General features: G+C 39.4%; 2 protein-coding genes across 3 annotated transcripts in view; both read left to right on the top strand.

Annotated features, from left to right (window-relative positions):
• LOC6576835 overlaps nt 1-22,990 on the top strand; it is a 209,536-nt gene that overhangs the window by 158,436 nt on the left and 28,110 nt on the right. For both annotated transcript variants that reach the window (XM_032728532.2, XM_002002784.4), the window contains exons 10-12: nt 10,556-10,661; nt 17,674-18,375; nt 20,071-20,187. In XM_032728532.2, coding sequence (XP_032584423.1) covers nt 10,556-10,661; nt 17,674-18,375; nt 20,071-20,187 — 925 coding nt within the window. The remainder of the gene's footprint in view (nt 1-10,555; nt 10,662-17,673; nt 18,376-20,070; nt 20,188-22,990) is intronic.
• Nucleotides 998-2,345, top strand: LOC6576838 (heat shock protein 23). Its single transcript, XM_002002787.4, has one exon. The coding sequence runs from the start codon at nt 1,281-1,283 to the stop codon at nt 1,935-1,937; it is 657 nt and encodes a 218-aa protein (XP_002002823.1). The 5' UTR covers nt 998-1,280; the 3' UTR covers nt 1,938-2,345.

The following is a 22,990-nucleotide window of genomic DNA, read 5'->3' as shown; positions in this document are numbered from 1 at the left end:
TGACAACAAGATTTGCTGACAAAAATTCAATTCGGACATTTAACGTGCTGAATCCATAATAACCCTTGATTAATTTCCAATGTATTACTGAATTATGCAGTCTAGTCTTTCCATATGCTATATATATATCAATCTTGCCAGATTATAATGAAATAAATGAGATACTGATTTTCGTCTTGCTGAATACCTAGCTGAATACGGAACAGCCTTCGATTCATTCGCGAAATATCATCTAGTATGACATTATGTAGTAGACAACTTATTCTGTACAATAGAATAGAATACAGCTTATTCCATACAATAGAATAGAAGCTGTTTATTGTTAATGACTATTTTCCTTGCTGAATGCATAGCTGAATAGAAAATAATACTTGCTAAAAGAGTAAAAATAAAACAGTTATTCACAAAATATATATGGCAACACTCTGCAACATAATTTGGTAGCTATAAAGCCGATGCAGTCTTTCGACTGGCTGAATACGTAGCTGAATTGAGTATAAACTTTGATGAGCCCCTGATTATACGCCTAGATATCGACCATTGAATCGCTTAACACCTCCTTAAAATATATCAACTCGTCTTTGAGAAGATCTCCAGACACTGTAGAACCCTGTATATGCTCACCACATGCGTCCGATTCACTCACATATGAGAGACGTGCCAAATGGAGGTCACGATTTTCATTAGTTCCACTTTAGCTGTCGAATGCGTAGACAGAGCAGAGAGCATCCTAGCTGAGAGCTGAGCTGAGCTGAATTGAGCAACTGTGACAATGCCACAATTAGTTGCATAAACCCGCTCGTAATGTTATTTCTGGCTGGCATTTAACGCGTTTGCCACCCATCGGGCGTCCTTTGTGGCAAATATATAAAAATAGCTGCACGGGTTGCGCCAGACAAGCAGAGTATCGATCAAACATTCCTTCCTTGGAGCTAGCTGCTCTACTTTCGGGTATTGCATGGCTAATGCTTATATGCGAATCGAGTGATTTGCTGCAGTTGCTGGCTGGGCCTGGCACCGGTACGTGGAGCATTCGCATTGGCATAGCTTTGCATAATTCGCTGGCGAGTGGTACAGACAGTTGGCCTAGCTGGGTGCAGTTAGTTAGCGAGTAAGAGTCGAGCAGAGGACAACGGTTTTTTTGGCGTCCCTTGCCAAAAAGCAACGCGTTTGCTCCAAGTGCAACGAAACCCAACACACAGACACAAACACGCACACACACACACACACACACACACACACACATCAGGCACACATCAGGCACATAGAGTAACAAAACCATGCCCATACACTGGGACTGGGATTGGGATGAGCACGAGCATGGTCATGCCGGGCCCCACTATCACTGGCCGCTGCGCCGCCACTGGTCAGCTGGTGAGCCCAAGTGCCGGCAGCGGCGCTACTACCTCTCCCACGAGATGGACGTGTGCGCGCGGGAGTTTCATCTGCAGGTGGACGATAGCGCCTGGTGTCACGGCTCGTGCCTGGTGGGCCGTGTGGTGATCGAGACGGGCACTGAGCCGGACTCGCTGGGACGGGGCACCTTCAAGGTGGTGCTGGACGTGCACCACTTCCAGCTGGCCGAGCTGACGGTCAAGGCCAAGAACAGCGACACCATCTGCGTGGAGGGCAAGCAGGCGGACGACCGGGCCGACAACGGGCAGCTCTGCATAACGCGCGAATTCACGCGCTGCTACAAGCTGCCCAGGCACTATGATGCCACCTTAGCGCGTGCCACGTTCTCGGCGGACGGCATACTCATGGTGACGGTGCCAGCACCACCCAAACTAGATGATGTCGAGCGCGTGGTGGACATCGAGCCCACCGGCAATTACTTTGGCAGCATTGCGGATCCCAGTGCTGGCAAGGCCATCGAGCAGACGGCATCCGTTGATGGTGGCGAGGCGCATCCTGCTGGCACAGCGACGGACAAATGAAGCCGGCGACGTCTGGCGGCTGCGCGTGCCTGGCCTCCTCTCTGCAAGTGGAAGAAGCGCCTCCTGCGACGCGTCCAGGCCGTCAGAGGCAATCGTTCGGCTTGAAAGAAGCTAAATCGAGTATGCGGACAACAGTCCAGAAATGATCTCACTCTCTCACTCACTCACACTGCGCACTCTTTCATGGACTAGTCCAGCCGTTCAAGTTAGCCTTTACAGTTATATTGTTCATTCCGTTTCTTGTTGTCACCTAGTGAAATTGTTGTAAACGTTATCAAATATGGCCCCCTAGAATCTCTAACTATAACATACATATATAGATATTATTATATGGACAATTAAATGTCTCTTCTCTTGGAATTTTACTTAATGCCAATAAAGGACTTTATCTTAAGCACCAAAACCAAACTGTAATGAAGTATTATTTTGGGGAAAATGTGCAGTGACATCTGCTTGATTTTACTTGTCTATCAATCTAATATGGGATTGAGATTTGATTTAAAACTATTTAAAATAGTTTTAAATTTTATGATTTATTTTCGATAACTAAAGGGAGATTTTTTGAGAGTTATAGGAAAGTTAAAAAAAAAAAAAACACACGTAAATTACAGAAAAATGCATGAAATCTTTATTTGAATCTATACAATAAATTTATAAATTTGAATTAAAATTCGTATTTATTTCAAATAACCTATATTAAATAATTTAAGAAAAAAAAACTTTATTTGCCATTTAAATTTCACCTTTTAAGAGATTTATTTTTAATTTTTATAAAACTTTTTTTTTTGTAATTGTGTGATGATTTATTTTCGAATTCAAATTATAATTGTTCTTTATTTAAAACATTTTTATGTTTGAAAAAGACTTCGAATAATATAATATATAAGTATAAATTACTTTAAGTATTTTCTTAAAATATTTCCAATAAATAAAATGTTTTTTTCTTATCACAGTTCACATACTTATAGACAGATTGATTTTCATATTTATATAGTAATATTTTATTTTTAGTTCTTATGATTTATTTTCGATAATTTCGAGCTTGTCCTCATTTCAAATATTTTTAATATTTGACAAAGTCTTGTGGAATATAATTATATCGTAGATAAATTATATTAAACCTACCTATAAATATCAAATATTTTTTTTAGAATATAGGTCTTTCTAATAAATTCGTTTTTTTTTTTTTTTTTTTTTTTTTTTTGGATTGGATTGGATTGAGTTTTCATTGGATTTTTTTATTTTACTAATTTTAATTTAATTATTGAACTTCTTATAAACTTTTTGTCTTTTAGTTTGAATTTTTCATCAATTAATAATTTGTATAACCTGATCAAAATAAATCTTTAAGTATCCTTGCTACTTTATGCTTTGTTAGAATCTGTATAATTTAGATTTATTTATTTTTTAATACAAAAAAACACAAGCGAGTCAATAATTCATTCTTTGAACAGAACCTTCATATATTTCTTTATTTTTAATCAAATTGCTTTGAATAGTCATTTTTCTAAAAGCTTTTGCTAAAGTTCTTTTGATGCAAATAATTTAGTCTTAAACAAAGACTTTAAGGACTTGACAAGCAACATAACAACATATCCTTTTATACTTCAGCTGTCAACTTAATAATATTTAAGTCGATTTTCTCTAAAAAAAAAAGCTCTCATTTGAGATTTGAGCATATGGATAGATTTCGATTTTCGTCGTGTGTTTCAGCAAACCTTGTCACGTGCCATTTCATTAGCGTCAAATTTGAATAAAATTCACTGACACCTCGATGCCTCCACAGGCCAAAGGACCTTTTGTGTACGTCCATAAAATAGAAAAGGCGCAAATGGCTGCTGCTTGTCAGCAGAAAAAAAAAACGAGAGCAGAGAAATAACTGTAAGGGAAATGCTGCCTCTGCTGCCGCCGCTGCCGCTGCTGCTGCGTTGACCTAAACAAAAAAGGAAATGCCGCCATGATAACAATAACAAAAATTCGTAGTATGACAGCAATATGCCAAGGGGCAAATAATATGAGTGGGACAATTTGAAGCAGCGTCGGGGCTGAGGCACAACAGACCTTGTCACTTTAATATGTTGACCCTAACACAAAGGCAGAGAGAGAGAGAGAGAGAGGTTAATCTGTTAGTTAAAGCTACAGCGGCAGTGGTAGAACAACTGCTGTTACTTAACAGCGCCATGTTAAAGTTTTATCGTGGCTCTGCTAAAAGCCAATCAAGCCTTTGGCCATGTCGGCCAGCCTAGTTATGTGCAGTTTTTTGTCGTCTACGCTTTCACTTTTTGCAATTTAGTTGTTGAGACACGTTTTCTTGTTACGATTGTAATGAAATTTGTTACAACTTGAAGTGAATTGTGGAGCCCAGGCTCACAACAGTCTAGGCGCAGGCGATAGCAAAAACTGCCAACGTCGGCGTCGCAGTCACGCAGCAGGACAACAACTGCTAAAACAGTGGCTGCAAAACGCGTCGCGCACTTTGTCATCGTTTTATTTTTATGTGTAGTTGCGTTTAATAAAGTTTTTATATGCCTTCTGTGCGTCTCACTGGGCATATGACTCTCTCTCTCTCTCTCTCTCTCTCTCTCTCACACTCTCTTTCTGTCTGTATTGGCCTTAAATTTTTGGGCTGTTTTGTATCTGTATTTCTAATCAAGTTACGATTATGGGACTGGGAGCTTTAATGCATTGCTAGCACATACAGATTTATTCATATTTACGTGCGCTCTCTCCCTCTCCCTCTGCTTCAAGCCATGAAGTAAGTTCACAATTTCAATTTCCCACACTAGGCGCCAGGGGAAGAGAGGAAGAGAAAATAAAAAAAGAGAAAATAAAAAAAGCGACCAGTGTCAACACCTACATACAGCACGCCAATTTTATGAACTCATAAAACCATTGCGATGGATTTGTATTTGAAAGCCCAAAGGCTTTTGCGGTGTTGGACATATAAAAATCTAATCCCTGGCATCGACCACGGCTAGATGGGACCAGGACAACGGACCCAGACGACAGATCGCTCTGAGCTATTTTTGTTATTCTATGAGAGCCAGCTGGAGCATATGTTTGTTATTTTACATATTTACCAGCGTATGGCCCAGAAGCTAATTTCTGTGGCTTTGGGCCAGTCAGGCTGACTTATTCCTTTGTTAATAAAATATAAAAGTGGATCAAAAATATTGAGGACCCAGCAATACAAATACGAGTGCGAGAGTCGCAAAAGCTGAGTATTAAATACACTTTTATGGTCTGATAGCTCTGAGCTCGACATTTGATGACACCAAATGTAATGTTAAGGACTGCTTAGTTCATTTAGTAAATAATAAAGACTCCATATATATAGCATAAACAATTATGGTTCATTAAAATCAATTTTATAACTATCAATTTTCTTAAATTTTTCAAATTATATTTCTGATCAAGTTAACAGTTTGATAACTTTGTGAGACAATTTAAGTCAGGTTGCTCTTCAAAGGAAAAAACATTATATTCACTTATATATTCTGATGGTGTTTGGCTCGTTTTCGTTTATGACCCTTCAATTGGCATGCAATTTTGGCATTTCAAATGATTCAGTCAACTTTATTGCCAATGGCATTTTATGGACCCCTTTCTGAGCGCATTTCAAAAATCACAGAAAAGCATTGCATTTTATATGACATGAGTGCATGTGTGTGTGGGTGTGTGTGTGTGTACGAGGGTAGAAAAGTAGCACAAGTTGCTTTTACTGTGTGTTCAACACTCTTTTCCACATTTCTACACACACACACACATACACATAGAAACACCGATAGCAATGCAGTAACGGTTGCCTCTGTCCCTTCGCTGGCTACAAGTTTACAAATGCAGTCAAGCCGAATCGAAAGGATGTGGCCCTTCCTTCTGCTAGCGATGGACACATGCGCGTGTAGAGAATTTGTAAGATTTGAAAATCTTATTAAATTAAAAATAAATATATAATATTCAATTTAAATTAATAATTTATTAATTAATATTCTATGTCAAAAGTCCGTACTGCCAGCCTGTCTGCTGTTATTAACAGATCAACTTAACATGGAGAGCTAATGTGCATATGTTAACTAATCAGAAGGCTAAATATTCTCTGTTAAACCATTTAAATGAAATACGAAATAATTTAAGTATGACAGAAAAATATACACATACATACATGTATTCAAATTCATATTTAAATATATGTATACATATGTATATTATAGATATATATTATAGATACAAATACATATGCATATGAACATCTCTTTTCTATCCTATTGGACAAGAACACGCTCTGCCTTTAGCTTAAGAGAGTTTCGATCGAGCCGAGTCAAACAACTGAGCTGAGCTGTGTTCGATCTTGAGTGAGAGCGATGGCATATAAACGACGAGCCTGTTACTCCACACGGTTAGTCGTGATCCAGAAGGCGAGGTGTGTGGGTCTTGGTTTATAAATTTTTTTTGGACAAATATTCATAGTTAATATAAATAAATATAATATGTAATATGATATTATACTTAAAAAAAAATAGGCACAAATTGTTATGTTGATAATCATAAAAATAATCTTCATAATGATCATAATTTAAAATTAAATTAGACCATGATGATATATGATAATAAAATTCATTTATTTTAATTTACATATTTTTATCGAATGTTTAATATTAATTAAACTAACTTATCATGTGGTGTCTTCCCTTATAATTGTTGTATTCTCTCCAACTTTGCCTCATTTGTAACATATATAGAAACTTATCCTGTTGAGCGATGCCTACTCACGCGCTCATCTCTATGAATTACAGAGCGAATCGTTGTTTGTGGGAAGTGTAGCTGGGGTGGCGAGGCGGGGTCTGCTCTCACTTTATCTTTGTGCGCTGGCTGCTCTGCTCACGCTCATCGTTCATATGAGCATGTATTTGCGTAACAGCTTAGTATGTAATTGTATTAGTCGAGGAGTAACCAGACTAAGGCGGCTTCCTGTGCGCCATGGCAGCTGCTGTTGTTGCTGCTGTTGTTGCTGCTGTTGTTGCTGCTGTTGTTGCTGCTGTTGTTGCCGCTGTTGTTGCTGCTGTTGTTGCTGTTTCTGTTATTGTTGTTGCTGCTGCTGTTGCTGTTGCTGTTGTTGGCATTTTCGTTGTTGTTTGCGTTGGTTGGGCTGTTGATGCTGCTGATGCTGTTGCTATTGCTCATTTGGCGTAAACGAGAAGCGAGCGAGCTTTGCTGTTTTTGCGGTTGAGCTCGCTGCTGCATTTAAGCGTTACGCACTTCCTGCACAGAATGTTATTACTTCCGTTGCCTTTTAATTGATTTTGAAGGTGCGTAGCGACAGGTGAGGTGAGGGTACAACTATGGCCAGGTGCAGGTGCAGACGCAGAGGCGAAGGGGCTCTCTCTCGCACAGTTAACGTGACTGGCACCGGCAAATTCCTGCGCCCGTTGGCCATTAGCAAATTGTGGGTTAAGTGCTTTGTATGCTCGGCAATGCCACGCCTCACACACACACACACACACATACCAACACCCCCACCCCCCGCATGCACTCAATTCCATTCCATTGCAAACGCCATTTCGGCCAATGCAGCTGTGCAAATTGCTTGACGCACTCAGTTTGAGCCACGGCTGTGGTTTATGGCTCTGCCTTAACCGCACTTTCGTTTTGTGCGGTTTTTGGGCACTTTTTCAATGTTATGAGGCTGTTATCCTTGTTAGCCATGCGTAAAAGTTATTAGTCGAATGCACTCACTAAGCCGTCTCGCTTCAGCGAGCAACTGACTAGATAACTCTTAGCTCTCACCTCGCTTTTCCTTACCCCAAGCCCCCCCCCCCCCCCCAAGCCTCTTCCTGGAAATCCTAAAACCCAAACAGCACTTAAGCTGCTGCCAACTGCAAGAGTTTTGGTTTTGCTTCTGGTTTCGGCTTTGAGCTTGATTTCAGAGTTTACTTTATGCCCCCCCACCCCGTGCTAAGTGCAAAGGTGGCACAACTCAAGGTGAGTCTAAGCAGAGCAACAACTTTATCACATTTGATTTATCAATTCGCAGTTTTATTAAGCTACAGCATTCATTAACAAACATTTTAGTTCGCTCACTCAATCTCGATGCACAATGCACAAGTTGTGCGAGTCACCGAAACGTGGGCGATAATAAATCATTCAACAGCTGCGACTGACACGAACAAATCGGAATAAAGTGCATCAAATTCAAACTGACAACGCATTTGACATTAATTAAATCACAGTTTTAGTGAAAGCAATTTGCTCGTTCGCCGAAGTGCGAAGGGCATATTGGTATTATATTTAGTTTTCTATTCAATGCATTTCGATGGACATGTTCTATAATCTTAAATACATAAATATGTATGTGTATCCATGACGAGTCCTGTAAAACCAGAGTTATTGAAACAGTAAGTGGTCCTGCCTTGCCTGTCTGTAAGCTCTATAATCTTTTATAGTACCACGCCTTCTGGAGTTTAACTAATCGAAGAATATTATAAGTATCATAGTATTAGATCAGATATATCCCAGTTTAGCAAATGATGATCATATACATACATAGCAATAAATTAAATAGTATTTTCACTAATTTTCACGGTGTAAAAAATCCAAATATATTATTTTACTATTATATTATTATTTATTTGTTTTTATTATTCATTTATTTTATTTGTTTATTTAATTTTCATTAAATTTTCATTATTCTTAATCTTGAACGAGTATTATGCAGTTGGTAGTGCCTGAATGCAATTTATTTATTTTTGTCAAATATTTTTTCATTTATGCAATTATGAAAAATATGTATAAATTTATTTCCTTGAATTTGTTAATAGATTTAGTCATATTTCTGCATTTTTCTAATTAATAAATATAGACAAATTTATTTTCTTGAATAGATTAGATTGATTAAATACACATTTATTTTTCATATTTTTTAGACAGCATAAATACATTTTGTTATAGCCAAGTTGGGTTCTTTATTTTTTTAAGCTTATCTAAACTTTTAACATGTGCATAATGAATATTTCTATTATATCATAGTCTTTTCACTTCATATATATTAAATTTGTGCATTTTAATCGATCTCTGCTCTAACTTATTTTGATGAATTTAATTTTGCTTAAAAACTAACAAATATAAAATTAAAATAAAATAAATTGAATTTAAAGTCAAAGGCCTCAGCTTCTAGTGCGTAGTTCTTAACTTAGTTTTGATTTCATATTAATTTAAATCTCTAATAAATAAATCATGGTAAATCAATCCAAACGTAAACAACATTATTGTTCCCCAAATGTTCCAATCATCTCAATTGATTCCAATCAACAATTGAATTTTTGAGTCTGTTCCAAACTCCAAGTCTTCCACTTAAAACTAGATGCGTGAGTACCCCAGAAAGCAATCATTCATGCTAAGCTACGATATCTGCACTGCGATTGTCATCGAACATCCTTTGACCCATTTTTATGAAACAACCTTCAAACGTGTGTGATTTTTCGCATTTGATTTTCCACAATTTTCTGTGACGCGACACCGAAAACATTTTCGAAAAAAAAAAAAACACAAACATTTTCGAGTGAATCATGCTGTCTGCTAATTGACTTCGAGCCGCAGCATCCGCGATTGTTTTCACATTAGCTATGATTTTTCACACACACACACACAGACACAAACAGGCAGACACACCACACTGCACCACACACTAACGCAGAGTTCATTTTTCGCTGCGGCATGATAAGTGAGCTGCTATGAGTGGGTCAATTAGCGGGGAAACTGCATACTGCATACGCTCCAATTCATTTGCTGATGCGGCTGCTGTTGCTACTCCTGCTGCTGTTACTGCTACTCCTCCTACTCCTGCTGTGGTGTGTATTTGGGTGTGAAAATTAATGGTTCGTCTGACACAAGTGGAAAAGCGAAAGTTGCCTCTTAATTAACTAGTCTCTCTAATATATTTGACTATATATCGTGTGCATCTATTTATTTTGTGTTGCCATGTGCAGAGCATAAAACGTTACTTTATTACAGAGTTTGGCACTTGGAGTGTTACCAATTGGGGCTCATTATAGCAGCTGTTATTCGGCAGTTGTCTATATATAATATTGTAATAGTTCTAAGCAGAAGCGGATCAATCACATTCAGGTCATGGCGCCAGCAGTGGGAGGGGGCCCTTAAAATAGAGGTCAATATTCCAGTGATAAGAATAAAATATTATAGGAACTTGATTTTAATGAGAATCAAGAATACATAGTGTATATTAATTATAATATTAAATAGGTAATAGGTAATTAGGTATTTGGCCTTGGCCCCTTTGCAACCTATGATAATCCTGAGTTTTGCATTTTGTCACAAACTAAAATTAAATTACAATAAAATGTAAAATTCTGTTGATACCTTGACAAAATTAATAAATTACAGATAGAGTTAATAAATTCAACATTTAAGGCAACTGATCCGGCCAAATTCCACTTTCTGTAGTCTTGATGGGTATATTTACTATAAATGTAATTGGATATTTTTGGAATATTTCAGTTATAAATCTTGCATAGTATTTCCAGCATTCTTTCACCCATATGTATACACACATAATTTACTTGGGAACAAATCACATCTGAATACAAAATATCATTTATTTGCAGAGAAATTTGGACAACCGTACTGCCGCCGGAAACGAAAGATGTCTATACGGCCATTTTGGGCGTGACCAAGGCGAGTCGCATCGACGAGGGCGTCTACAGCTGCAAGGTGAGAGATTCGTTAGCTCATTCAGCTGCGAGTTGATTTATATACCCTATATGAGTTAGTAAGTAACTGATTTATAACTTACTTCGGCCGTGAGCCTTCTTCTAGTAAGCACACCGAGTGCCCCCCTCCTCCAACTCGCTAGACATAAACATGTTGTTCCAACATTTGGCTCTAGAAAAGCAATTAATGTTGGCTCGGATCTGGCTGCTGTTGCCATTGCTGTAGAAACATGTCAATAATTTTTACAAGCCATTTGCGTAATTTGTTATTTGCCAAGCCATGAACACAAAAATGGTTTACCGGCCCGTATTTTTTGACGCGGAGGCCTAATGGCGTGGAACAGTTTAAAGACTTGGCAAGTGCTATTAAAACCCGAAAATATTCTGCAATTGGCCAACACGAATCCCGCCAAGGACTCAACAGTTGAGCGCATAGATTAAAATTTATTTCAATGCATAAAAAATGTAAATAAAATGGGGAGTGAGCGCACACACACACATGCATACACACATAGACACACACACACACAAATCAAAATAACCCAGTTTCAGTCCACTTAATCTTCTCCTCCTTTTGGCACTTTGCATATTTTAATTTAAACGCCAAGTTTTGGCTCAAAAAAAGGCCTCTGCGGCAAACACAGAGCCCGGCCAAGCTAAAAGTAATTTTGCGGCATTTTTGAGGATGTTTTTTATTTTTGTTGTTTTTGTTTTTTATTGTTTAGAATTCCACTTCTTCGGGCCCACCCGCGCGCCTCTCTGTTGATATGGCTTAACGCATGGCAATTAAACTGATTAGTCGTCCAGGAGCTCTACTCTTTCCGCATTAAAATCCAGCAGCTCAACATTAACAACAACACTCCAGAATTGCCCAGACAATTCGAGCTAACAATTTAATTGGGCTTACGAGTGGATTACCTGGCACACACGCTCCCACATAGGGGGACTCGTAAACCCTCCTGCTGAAGCTGTCTGACGGAAATGTCAATTATAATTTCAGAATTCCAAGAACATGAAGACGCAAAAAAAATACCAAAAACAGAAATTGTCAATTAAAATATATCTAATTATGTATAGACACTTTGCCAGGAGAATTATAAAGCTTTGAAAATAAATCCTGAAGAGAAGACTTCTTTCGCCGTAATTTTTAAATTAATATAAGAAGTCTTTTATTATTTAGCCGACAATCTTCTTTTCAACTTTCTTATTTTCACAAGAATTTAATTATTACTCTCTTTTGAACATAGCTGGCATATATAAATATATGTATGTACATTTGTATCTCTTTGTATAATGAAGATATGTTAATTATATATCCAGTAAACGAATGAAGACGAAAATGTATAGACATCAGGATAATAATAAATCAGTATAATAATAATATAGTCCCAGTAATCTTTCAGAATTTACTCAATCATCACATTGATTCTCTGTCTTTTAACAGTGCTTCTTCTTTTCTGTTAGCAATGAATTGTATTTTGAGCCTGAGTCCTTTAACAGTTTGACAGCCGATTGGCCTGATAGCCATCTCGCTCACATACTGCATTTCTCCCTAAAACAAAAAAATATATAGATTGTCCCCGATTAATCACGTATTTTTTAGTGTATTTGACTGTGTCTTTCTCACTCTCTCATGAGCAATGGGCTGCTGGTAGCACTCTTAAAAGACTCATACTATCAGTCAATTCGACTCAGACCACGAATGTGTGTTACGCTGTCTTTTAACAGTGAACTCACTCAATCGAGCGCAAATTCACTCGGAGAACACTCTTACAACTCTGTCCGAGCTCCACGTTTGAGCAATGTTAGATTATGCAAATTCTGTTAACTTAACAGTGAGAGGTCATGTTTAGCAGATTTGTGCGTTCGCTTTGCTCTTTGTATGAAAATTTAGCAACTATGAATCTATTATCTCTCTTATCTATGACTCTGTTTTCTCTCTTAATGCCAGTGAACTAAATCAAAATGAAAGTCCTATTAATTAATGTCTATATAGCATTTCTTAGAGACTTATAAAACAACATAAACGTATATTTTGAGTTCCTTTTATTTAATTCCTGTTTAAACAATCAAGCCAAATATTAAATTTGGCAAAGCTGTAAAACATTGTTTAGTCCACTTTTGTGTTCCATATTAGTTACTCTAGCTGAGTTATTAAAGCTGCAATATTTCTTGCTGTTTCAGCTGCACTTTCGGTTCTCAGTGCCATAAATTCATTCGCTTTAAGACCGCAAAGAGCAGCAGCAGCAGCAGCAGAGGCAGAGCAGAGGCAGCGGCAGAGTAGAAGCAGCAGCAGCAGCTGTTGCTCGACCGCTAAGCTAACGAGCGAACATTTTCTTAAAGCTTCGCACCAATTGTATTTAATGCCTTGTCCGAGCACCCCGCCGCACACACAGCCCCAATGGGGGGTGTTCGTTTGTTGGGCTGTGTTTTCTGGCTCCTGCTCGACGCCCCAACACTTTGTGCTTTAGGGTCCTCACTCTCTTTCTCTCCCTCTCTCTCACTCTTCCACTCTCCCATTATGCCTTTTGCCGTACGCCTAATGTGCTCCTCTTATTACTGTCGCAGTGTGGTCGTCGTAATGTTGGCATCACATCAAAGGCGAGCACTTCGGGGCTGGGCTCGAAGGTAACGGAACCCCCTTGAAGCCCCCTACACACAAAGCAGCTGGCTGAGTTTTACGTTAATCAGCGCATTCTGCTCACATTTTTATTCCCTAAACCCATTGAGAATGGGAAATCAGGGTATATTGGTTTTCTTCAAATGTATATAACAGTCAGCAGGAGGCGTAGCAGATCCTATATGAACAAGTCGATCTGAGAAGCTATAAGAGACTTGTAATTATGTTATTGATATCTTGCTATCGATTGAAAACCTTATTGAATGTCAAACTCTCTAATGTTTTAAGTCAGAGTGCCCAAATTATATATTTTATAGAATTTCGTTTTATTTTTAATTTTTTATATGTTGGAGGCAGGCCCCAAATTCACCCCCTTTCCGCTAAATTCGCAAAGAAAAAGTTTTTTAAATATATAATATTAGTATATACATATATCATATACGAGTAATATCAGTTCTTCAAACAGTTCAGGGTATCTCGTAGTCGAGTAGATTCGTCTAGATCACTCTTACTTGATTTTTCATTATTATTATTTTATTTTATTTTATTTTTTGCTCAACGAACGTAGAATCCCCAAAGGTTGATTGTTGCCTTCTTAGGTCTGCTTCTGCTTCTACGGCTTCTGTTGACTCAAAACTGAAAAGAAATGAATGAATCTTTTGCGACTAGCACCGCCTCGAGCTGCGATTGCTGCGATTGCTGCGCCGCACGTCAATAATGTGTTCCAGACCCTGTCCTTGTCCATTAGACGCTGGGGACTTTCTTTTCATATTCTTGACTCAAACACACACACACACCCATGCACCCATACACATAGCCATAATAATACCCGCGGGACTATAAGCCCAATGATTATTTATTTATTGATATTAAACAGCAATTAGTTCATTAACTTTGGGAAATGCCTCGAAGCAGATGACTAACACCTTAACTTTGGCTACTTAGCAGGCAATATAAATAAATAAAACTCTTCACTCAGGAGCTAAACATTTGCATAATTTAAAAATAATATTGAAATATTTTAAATATAAATATATTTAAGTATTTTAGGGAGCAAACGCGTGAAAAATTAACAAGGTAGAGTGAATTAGATGGAATTAAACTAAAACGGATAGGATAAAACTGCCAGACCACAAGATAGTCTTAAGCTGAGGCGGTGTCCTTTAACTTTACCAGCTGGAGCTGTATTAATTCTGACTGAAGCACAAGCTCAGTCCCATGGAAACTTAGCTGTAATATCGAAGTTGCACGGGAACTTGGTTCAGAAGGATCTATTTATATATACATACATTCTTAAAATGTTGTAACTTAGGTTTGGAATAAAATTGATTAGAGAACTTTTTTTGTGAGTGGTTTCTTCTTCACTTTTTAGATTTTATGTCTGATTTGATCATAATATATCATAGCTCACAAATAACTGTTAACGCTTTGAGCGAACACGCTCTGCTTCAAAGATTACCGAAAAAAAAGTACACACACTCGCTCTGACTCATAGCAAGAGCCTTGAGCTATTTGCAGGATGCTCTTTAAAGAGCTTCATTAACGCTCGCACAATGACGCTCAGTAAACGTTATCACTTTCACATACGCATGCACACATTCACACTCACGTAAGCTGTTAGTGTGTTTAGCGAGCACGATTGAGTGTCTTTTAACAGTGCACTGTTAGTGCATATACGAGGGCCACTGTTAATAGACATCACTCAATCAAAGTCTTGGCGTAAAGAGAACGGAGAATTCGAGAGAACGAAACGCGCGTGAGGCGTAACTCTGAGCGCGATTGTTCTTGTGAAAGGTCAGTTGCACTCAAACTTTTTGCTCAAACTGTGAGCGAAGAACACATACAACTGTATGTACGTACATATTTGTGAACTTCGCGAAACACTTGTCGGAGCTCTGTAATACACACATTGTTGTTCCCAGCGTTACATTTTGCATATTAATTTAAGAGCGACAGTGAAGCCCATTTAATACAACTACAAATTATAAAATAAAGTCTAATTCGTAGTCCTACTTATCGAATGCACTAATGTGACTCATTCCAATTTTCCCAAATTGCCATTAGTTTAATGTACCTCGCCATAAAATTGATAGTTAAATAACAAGAAAAGAACGTGAAACTATATCAAGTGCCGTTGCAGCTCCAATATAAATTGCATTGAAAAAATATATACGTTTTATATATAAAGTGAAAAAAAAAAAAAAATTAAATGGTTTATTTAGACTCAGCTCTGCTTCTTCTTCATCTTCGTCTTCTTCTTTAGCTTCTTGATGTCATGCACTTTTCAGTTCGTAAAACCATTTTTATCTGGCCGACTATAAAAGGCAGCAATTTTCAAGCATCGGCATCATTAACATTGCAAATTTCTGTGGCATGAGCATGTTGCTCCTTAGCCATTTGGCGCAGAGCATTTTATTGGCCAGAAAAAGACGGGCCAAAGCGAGCTTAGACTAGAGACTAAATGACATTAGCCATACACGTACAATGTGCGGTTTAACGACTTCGACTGTTAATGAGTCGCAGCTTACAGATACAATCGTTTGATAGGCGAAGAGAGGCGATGGTAGGTGGAATGAGATGGTAGGTAGGAATATACGTACCATCTTCAGGCAGTAAAATCGCATTAGATCATAAAATGGCGAAGCTGTCGCTGGATTTGAGCTGTTCGCCAAATGAGTTAATTGCCAATTGGATTTTGTGGCTGGCAAGGATTTGTTGACGTTGCACTGTCGTAAAAGGATATCCAATGCAAAAGGCAGCTCCAACGCCTACTCTCATCTGTTGGAATCGTGGCGTGAATTTAAAACTCAACTTGAATTTGAAATGCCATAAAAGAAATATCATCGATTTGCTTGCGCTCAAAGTTCTGTCTATCAAATGATTCCGGCTCAGTTGCAACAAAGTGCCGCTGCCGGAGCCGTAACCGGAGCCGGAGTTGTAGCAGACGCGAACACAGACACAAAGGCAGATGCAAAGGCGGTCTCGATGCCTGCCACATGCCGGCCCCGAGGTGTGATCCTGGCGTTGCACAGTGGGGCTTAATTTGCATTACAGAAATATTTGTTATCTTGATTTGTCTTCATATGCCAATCAGAATAATATTTAGAGTTTAAAAATGCGGCTAAAAATGGGGATGCTGCACAGCTTTCTGACCAGCGACAGGAATTTGATTTTAATCAAATAATCCTTAACCAAGAAGACTATAAATATCTCAGTTGAAAGTGCATAGGTAGCCTCTGTATAAAGAAGACTGTTAATGCCAGATTCCAGTTACAGGTTCAGCTCCTCCCCCACATAGCCGGACTATGCTATTAACAGAACTATGTTAATAGCATAACCACTTCCTCTCGGTGCTTGGCTCTCCGCTAAGTACCCACACTCTCTTACTTTATTGTGAAGCAAGTACTATGTTTTTTCTTACCGCCATCTTTTCCGAGCAATTAATAAAGTTGACAAACTCTACAAGTTTCTTGTATGTTATTCTTTTACCTGGACGCCACCACTCAAACAAAGATAAGGCTCAATCAAAAATAAAAATATAAAAAATAATCATGAATAAATAAATAATAATAAAAATACTTTTTAAGAATAATAAATAAATAAATAAAACAAAAAAATTATTTAATAAATCAAAAAATTAGTCCACATTCTCCATTGGATTTTATAATCCAATTGTGACATTTTGATTTTCGACACATTTGGCGGGCAGAGGCCCCACTGTGCATTGCCGCTCGTTAGTTTGTCTACTCTTCCATTTAAATTTGAAACGGAAGCTCTCAGAGAAAAGCAGCAACATCATCATCATCATCATCATAATCAACATTATCCTAATGCCCGGTAGGAGCTATGCAGCTCACATCGTATTCCCTTGGAGCAGTTGCAACAAGAGCTCCACGTCTGCTAGTCGCACACTCGAGTGCAGCATGTTTGTGCCAGATGACAGCCAAAGCTGTTCGCTTTAAGTAGCCACGGAATCGGGTTAGTCACCCGCCGCCCCGCCGCCGAGTGCCTTAACGGCTTAGACACCCATCACATATCCATTCAGCACACGCGCCCACGCCTCGTGCAATCAGACAATGTCAGATCCAATCAGCTGCCGGCCAGAGAGGGGGCCAGAGCGAGACAGAGAGTTGGCCAGGAGCAGTCTATTAAATTCGAGTAAACGCTCTGGCAACAATTGTTGACACATGGCACACACTGGCAAGCGGTCTCCTTCGAAAAGGACAACTGCAAAAGGCTCAGTGCCATCCGAGGCCAAACATTGCTGTTGGTAATATTGTTGTCGATGCTTATCAGCAGACAATGGGCTAGGTGGCTGATGCAGTGGGCTGAAGCCTCATACATATGTCGTCACTTGGCTAAATTCTCGTCTCCTTCTTCTTCTCCTTCTCAGGTCACCGACTGGGGCGTCGAGCAGTGCCGCTCCCTGCACATCCACATCAAGAGTCCGCCCCGGCTGCGCGTGGATCCGGCCAGCGTGACGTTGCAGCGCGGCGATTCGCTGCGGGTGCGCTGCCTGTCGCCGGGCAACGACGACATCAAGCGATATGCCCAGCTGGGCTACAGCTGGACGCGCAACGGGGTGCTCTTCCAGTCGGACGCTGCGACGGCCATGTGGGAGGATCTCTACCCGGACGGCAGCATTCTGAAGATCAACAACATCCAGAAGTCGGCGGAGTACGCTTGCCTCGTGTCGAACAGCGTGCGGCCGGTGTCGCGCAGCGTCTACATCAATGTCATCGAACGGAATGCTGTGCACGTGTGCCTGGCCGAGTCCAGCTTTGGCGTCCATTGGCCCACCAGTGCACCGGGCGCACCCATCATCACCGACTGTCCGCGCGGCTTCGAGGGGCACTCGCGTCGCATCTGCGAGCAGCGGGACAACGCCGGCAACTCCAGCTGGCTCCTGCCGGACTTCTCCAGCTGCGTGCGGGACGAGCTGCTGCTCATCTACAACCGATTCAGAGCTCTCAGTGCGGGATTCCAGCAAACGAACTCATCGAACATACTGAAGGCCTGCTTCGAGTACACGCTCCAGCGGCGACAGAGCTTCCTGCCCGGCGAGGCGAGCTTCCTCATCGACATGCTGCACGAGGTAAGTGGGAGTCTGTCTATGTGGGGGAATCAGTATTTATGCTTGTATGAATTGCGCCCGTGTGACTCCCATATCTCTAGCTTGTCTGTGGTGCAAAGTTTATGCTGATTTATGACAGCCCTGGTTACGCCTTCCTCGGAGATTCTCACGATTGCCACTTCAGCTGCTGTGGCAGTTTGTCTTGCCGAAATTGCATAATATTGTAACGAGAGAAAAGTTTTTACCGCTTTTCGTATTCCCCAAATTCAATTTTAAGCAACTGGTATCAGAGCGCACGGGACACACTGCAAAAAAAAAGAAAAAAAAAAAAAATAAGAAACTCTTAAACACACTTAAGCCTCGGCGCTAGCAAAACGCAAAAACAGCTCAAAGCGTTACAAACTACCTGGACCTTAAGATCCATTGCCACCGCCTCGAGAGTCGAACCGAAGTGGGTCGAGCGGGCCAAACCGAGGCGAAAAGACTCTGCAAACAAGCTTGCCAAACTATTTTTACCCGTAAATGAATGCAAGAAAAGCTGACTGAGCCGAGAGAGTGGGGAGCAGCGGAGCAGCGAAGCAGCTGAGCGAGTGGGCGCCTTGCAATTTTTCACACAATTTTCACAGGCAAGCTACAGTCAAAGGAAAGTTTGCTCCGGGCCGCATGGCAACAATTTTTCATTTTAATGCGCACACAAATTTCCCGCCTAACGAATGGCCGTGAAGAGTTTTTCGGGAGTCGCCTTTTTATGCACTGAACCCATTGAAAATTGGAAATCGGGGGTATAATGCTTTTCCGAAGATGTATGCGACAGGCAGCAGGAGGAGGCGTGGCAGGCAGCATAAAGCATATATACATGGATATGGATCAGGGCGACTGGATGAGTCGATATAGCAATGTCAGTCTGAGCACCCTTTCGTCCGCCAGTCCATCCGTCCGTCTCTTTGTCCTTTCTTCTATCTGTTATTCTGTCTGATTTTGCGTGCGTCTGTCCTTCTCGTAAGACAGAAAAGTGTTTTGACTACTAATATTTAACTAGAAACGGTTAAAATTTTCTAAATTTTGTAGTTCTACTTCTATTTACAATAAATTTTCATATTAAAAAAAAAAGTAATATAAAAATGTCTATACCAACTCAGGCAAGCTTTTAGTTTTCAGTTTTCCGATAGCTCAGTATTATCGGTAAAAATCTGTTTATAATTGGACATCGTAATTGAAGCAGAATTCCCATACCATTATAGCTATATACTTCAGATTAATTATAAGAGTCTGTATAATGAACATGGAAATTTAGAACATTTCATATATCGCACTAACCATTCTCTCAAGCTTTTTAAGATAAAAAAAAAAATAAATAAAACTATTCTTTTTTTTTTTTTAATTTGAATATTTTATTAACAAGTTAGAAGAAAAATTAGGCAATAATTAAGCTCCCATAGTACAGCTCTGACTGCAGGCCAATCTCTGTTCCTGCGTCGACTGCGCAGTAAGCAGAGCGTGGGCTTATGCATTGTATTTTAATATAGAAAGAATCATAGAATTATTAGAGCAACAGCTCTTCAGCAGATTTTAGGGTATCTGCTAGTCTGGCAGTCCCAGCACTTGCCTCTCTTTTTCTGGATTTTATTTTATTTTGGTATTTCGCTTATTGCTGGGCACTTGGCTCTCTGTTGCTGCTACTGCTGATGCTTGACTATTTGCTTGCCTATTTTGCAGCTCGACACCTATTTGCAGCTGAAGGGCACACAACTGGAGCGTGAGATGGCGGCGGAGATAATACTCCGGATTCTGGATAAAGTCATGCAGAATGCGCAATCCCTGAACAGTCAACAGGTAAGCTGTCAGACAAAGTCTACATGGGTATACATATACAGTGCAGTGCCGCATGCCATCAGCCACTCCCTAAATGGAGGCGTGGCCAGGCCGGCACTTGGGCTGCACTCGTGCATAAATTATGCGAAAAGAGGCAGTCGAGCGTTCGGGTGTCATAATTTATAACCTACAGCCATATTCAATATTTGCCAGCCTGCTTTTGTGGCACACGCCATCTCTATCTCTAGCTGTCTCGCTCTGGCTCCCTCTCGCTTCTAGATTTATTACACAGAGACTCTAAATTGGACTGGCAAGCCTTATTGTACGTTCGGCAGGCGCATATATATTATTTTGTGGCTCTACTTTTATTTAGCTTGTACCCGGGCCACAATTTACATTTGTCTGGCGCACACACATGCTGGCCCGCCTAGCCAGCCACAGAATTGATGTTCATGTTTGCGGGTAATGAATACCTTCTACGAAATCCATGTATTTCAGCCTTCTTGGCTGAAAAGGTCAATTTGTTGTAGTATCTAGGCCAGCCAGTGGGGAAATGGAGCTGCAACGCCAAATGGGGCTGAGTGTGTTGGGTCAATAATGTATTGGCTATCATATCACTCGGCTAAACGAGCTCACGCTATTATATTGATGCTCTACACACATACAATACAATGTATACAATAAATTAATGAAAAAAAAATAGCATGATAAATAAAAATTAATAAAGTAAATAAAGGAAATATAGAAAATAAAATAAAAAATAATAATAAATGCAAAAAATTAAAATAAAAGAATTAAAATTAAATAAAGTAAAATAATGAAAAAATAAAAATAAGATAAAAACCCTAAATCAAATAAAATAGATAAATAATAATAAATTAATAGTTGGAATCAAATAAAAATCATAAGTGAAGATAAATGAATATTTAAAATTAAAAAATTAAAATAAATTAAGTGTGATGAAAAAAAAATGTTAAGTTAAATTTATTACATTAAAAAAAAGTATATAATAAATATTTCGAATTTACCAACAAGATGAATAAGATTAAAAAAAAAATTAAATTAAATAAATAAATAAGAAATGAATAAATAAATATATAATATGAAAAAAAAATACAAGCACCATTTCTTATCCGATATCCGAAGACAATATTACAATATAGGCCCTATATGTCAATCTACTTGACCAAGATATTCCTCATGATAAATTTGTAAAATCCGTTTTTAAAGGCTTTTTTTTTTTAAATATTCACATTTATATATTTATTTATAAGAGTAATAAAGCATAGTTCAATAAAAGGACTTTACTGTTATATAAATATAGAAAAAATATGTATAGAAAATATTCAAAATGAACGAACAACATGTTGCTTTTGATCCTGACGACTGGCGATGAATATGCATATGAATATATACATATGTATTTATATTTATTTCTTGCCTAAATAATCAAGTACATCGAGGTGTTGTTTCGCATTGATTTTCACACATTTCGAGTGCTCTTCATTCATTCCGTTCGGCTATTGCTCATTTCTGAGCACTCGAATGTGCCAACAACTTTGTTGTTAATTAGCGGCCATCAAAACTGCGCACTTATGAGCCCGGCTAATGAGCCTTTCTCGCTGCTTCTCATGACAGCTGACTGAGCCACAAAACAATGAACATTGCCACTTCCTGGCGGCTGGCCACAGACAAAGAGCGAAACAGCCACCGCCCACTCCATGCTCTGACGATGATGAGGGTGATGATAAAAAGGTGTGCTGCTTCCCTTCTGATCTTAACGCTCAGCCAGCGTCCTTGGATGTGGGTGGGACTCAGTGCGACTGAGTGGGGCTCAGTGGAGCTTGCCCTTTCCACTCGGCTGGCTCGGTTCGTCTTTCGCGTCGCACACTTCACTTACATAAGTTTTTAAGTGGGCAGGCGTTGGAAGCTACGCTTTGCCGAGGCTCATGTTTTATTCCTTGAGCACACTTTGTTTTCGCGAAGTGCGGCATAAAAGTAACAGTAACAGAAGCAGATGAAGCAGCAGCAGAAGGAGCAATAAGAGCAGCAAGCTGCCAGTTGTATGCCACATGCATCAGGACTCAAATATTGGTATGCAAATTTATGTGAGTGTTGATTGCAGCTGTTGGCCGTATTATATTGGACGCTGGCATTAAAAGCCGTCGCCTTAACTCGCCCTGGCTCGCCTCACGCTCAAAGCAAAGAGGCCGTCTCAATGTCAAGGACCTCGGAGGCGCAGCTTCATAAATGAGCCCAACTATGCGGCATAAAATATGAAGTGTCTGCGCGAGCGAACTAGCTCCATTTTAATATTCATCGCTCCTGGATCTTGCGGCAAGCACGGAAATTAAGTAAGTTTTTACTTGACTTAAGAAGCGGCATGACGGCAAAGGCATCGAAAACTTTTTAATGCGCTGAAATTAATTTTGTTTGTGCCGCAGCTCAAGCTCAGCTATGGCATTTCGATATTACGCGCCATATGAGTCGGAAACTTTATCACCCTGCCCCTGTCCCTGCCTCTGGACGCTTTTATGTTAAATTTTTATTAGCTGACGAAGCGATGGAGGAGAAATAAAAACCTTGCCTTCATAATTGGGTTGATTAAATGCCAGCATTTCTCAACTTTTTCCAACTTGCCAAATAGTTGGCATCGTTCTTATTTACTCGGCCCAAACTTTAAGCTAGTTACAAATACTTACTCCTCTCTCTCTCTCTCTCTCTCTCTCTTTTTGTTTGTATAGACTTTTAATTAGGAAAATTCAAGGTAAAATTGATTTTTAATTGCAGCCAAGTAAGGAGAGAATAGTTCAATACCTTCAGT

This window comes from Drosophila mojavensis, unplaced genomic scaffold (genome assembly GCF_018153725.1).
Source record: "Drosophila mojavensis isolate 15081-1352.22 unplaced genomic scaffold, ASM1815372v1 contig_36, whole genome shotgun sequence".
Lineage (NCBI taxonomy): Eukaryota > Metazoa > Arthropoda > Insecta > Diptera > Drosophilidae > Drosophila > Drosophila mojavensis.
Note: the sequence above shows the minus strand (reverse complement) of the source record. Positions and strands in the feature narration are given on the sequence as shown.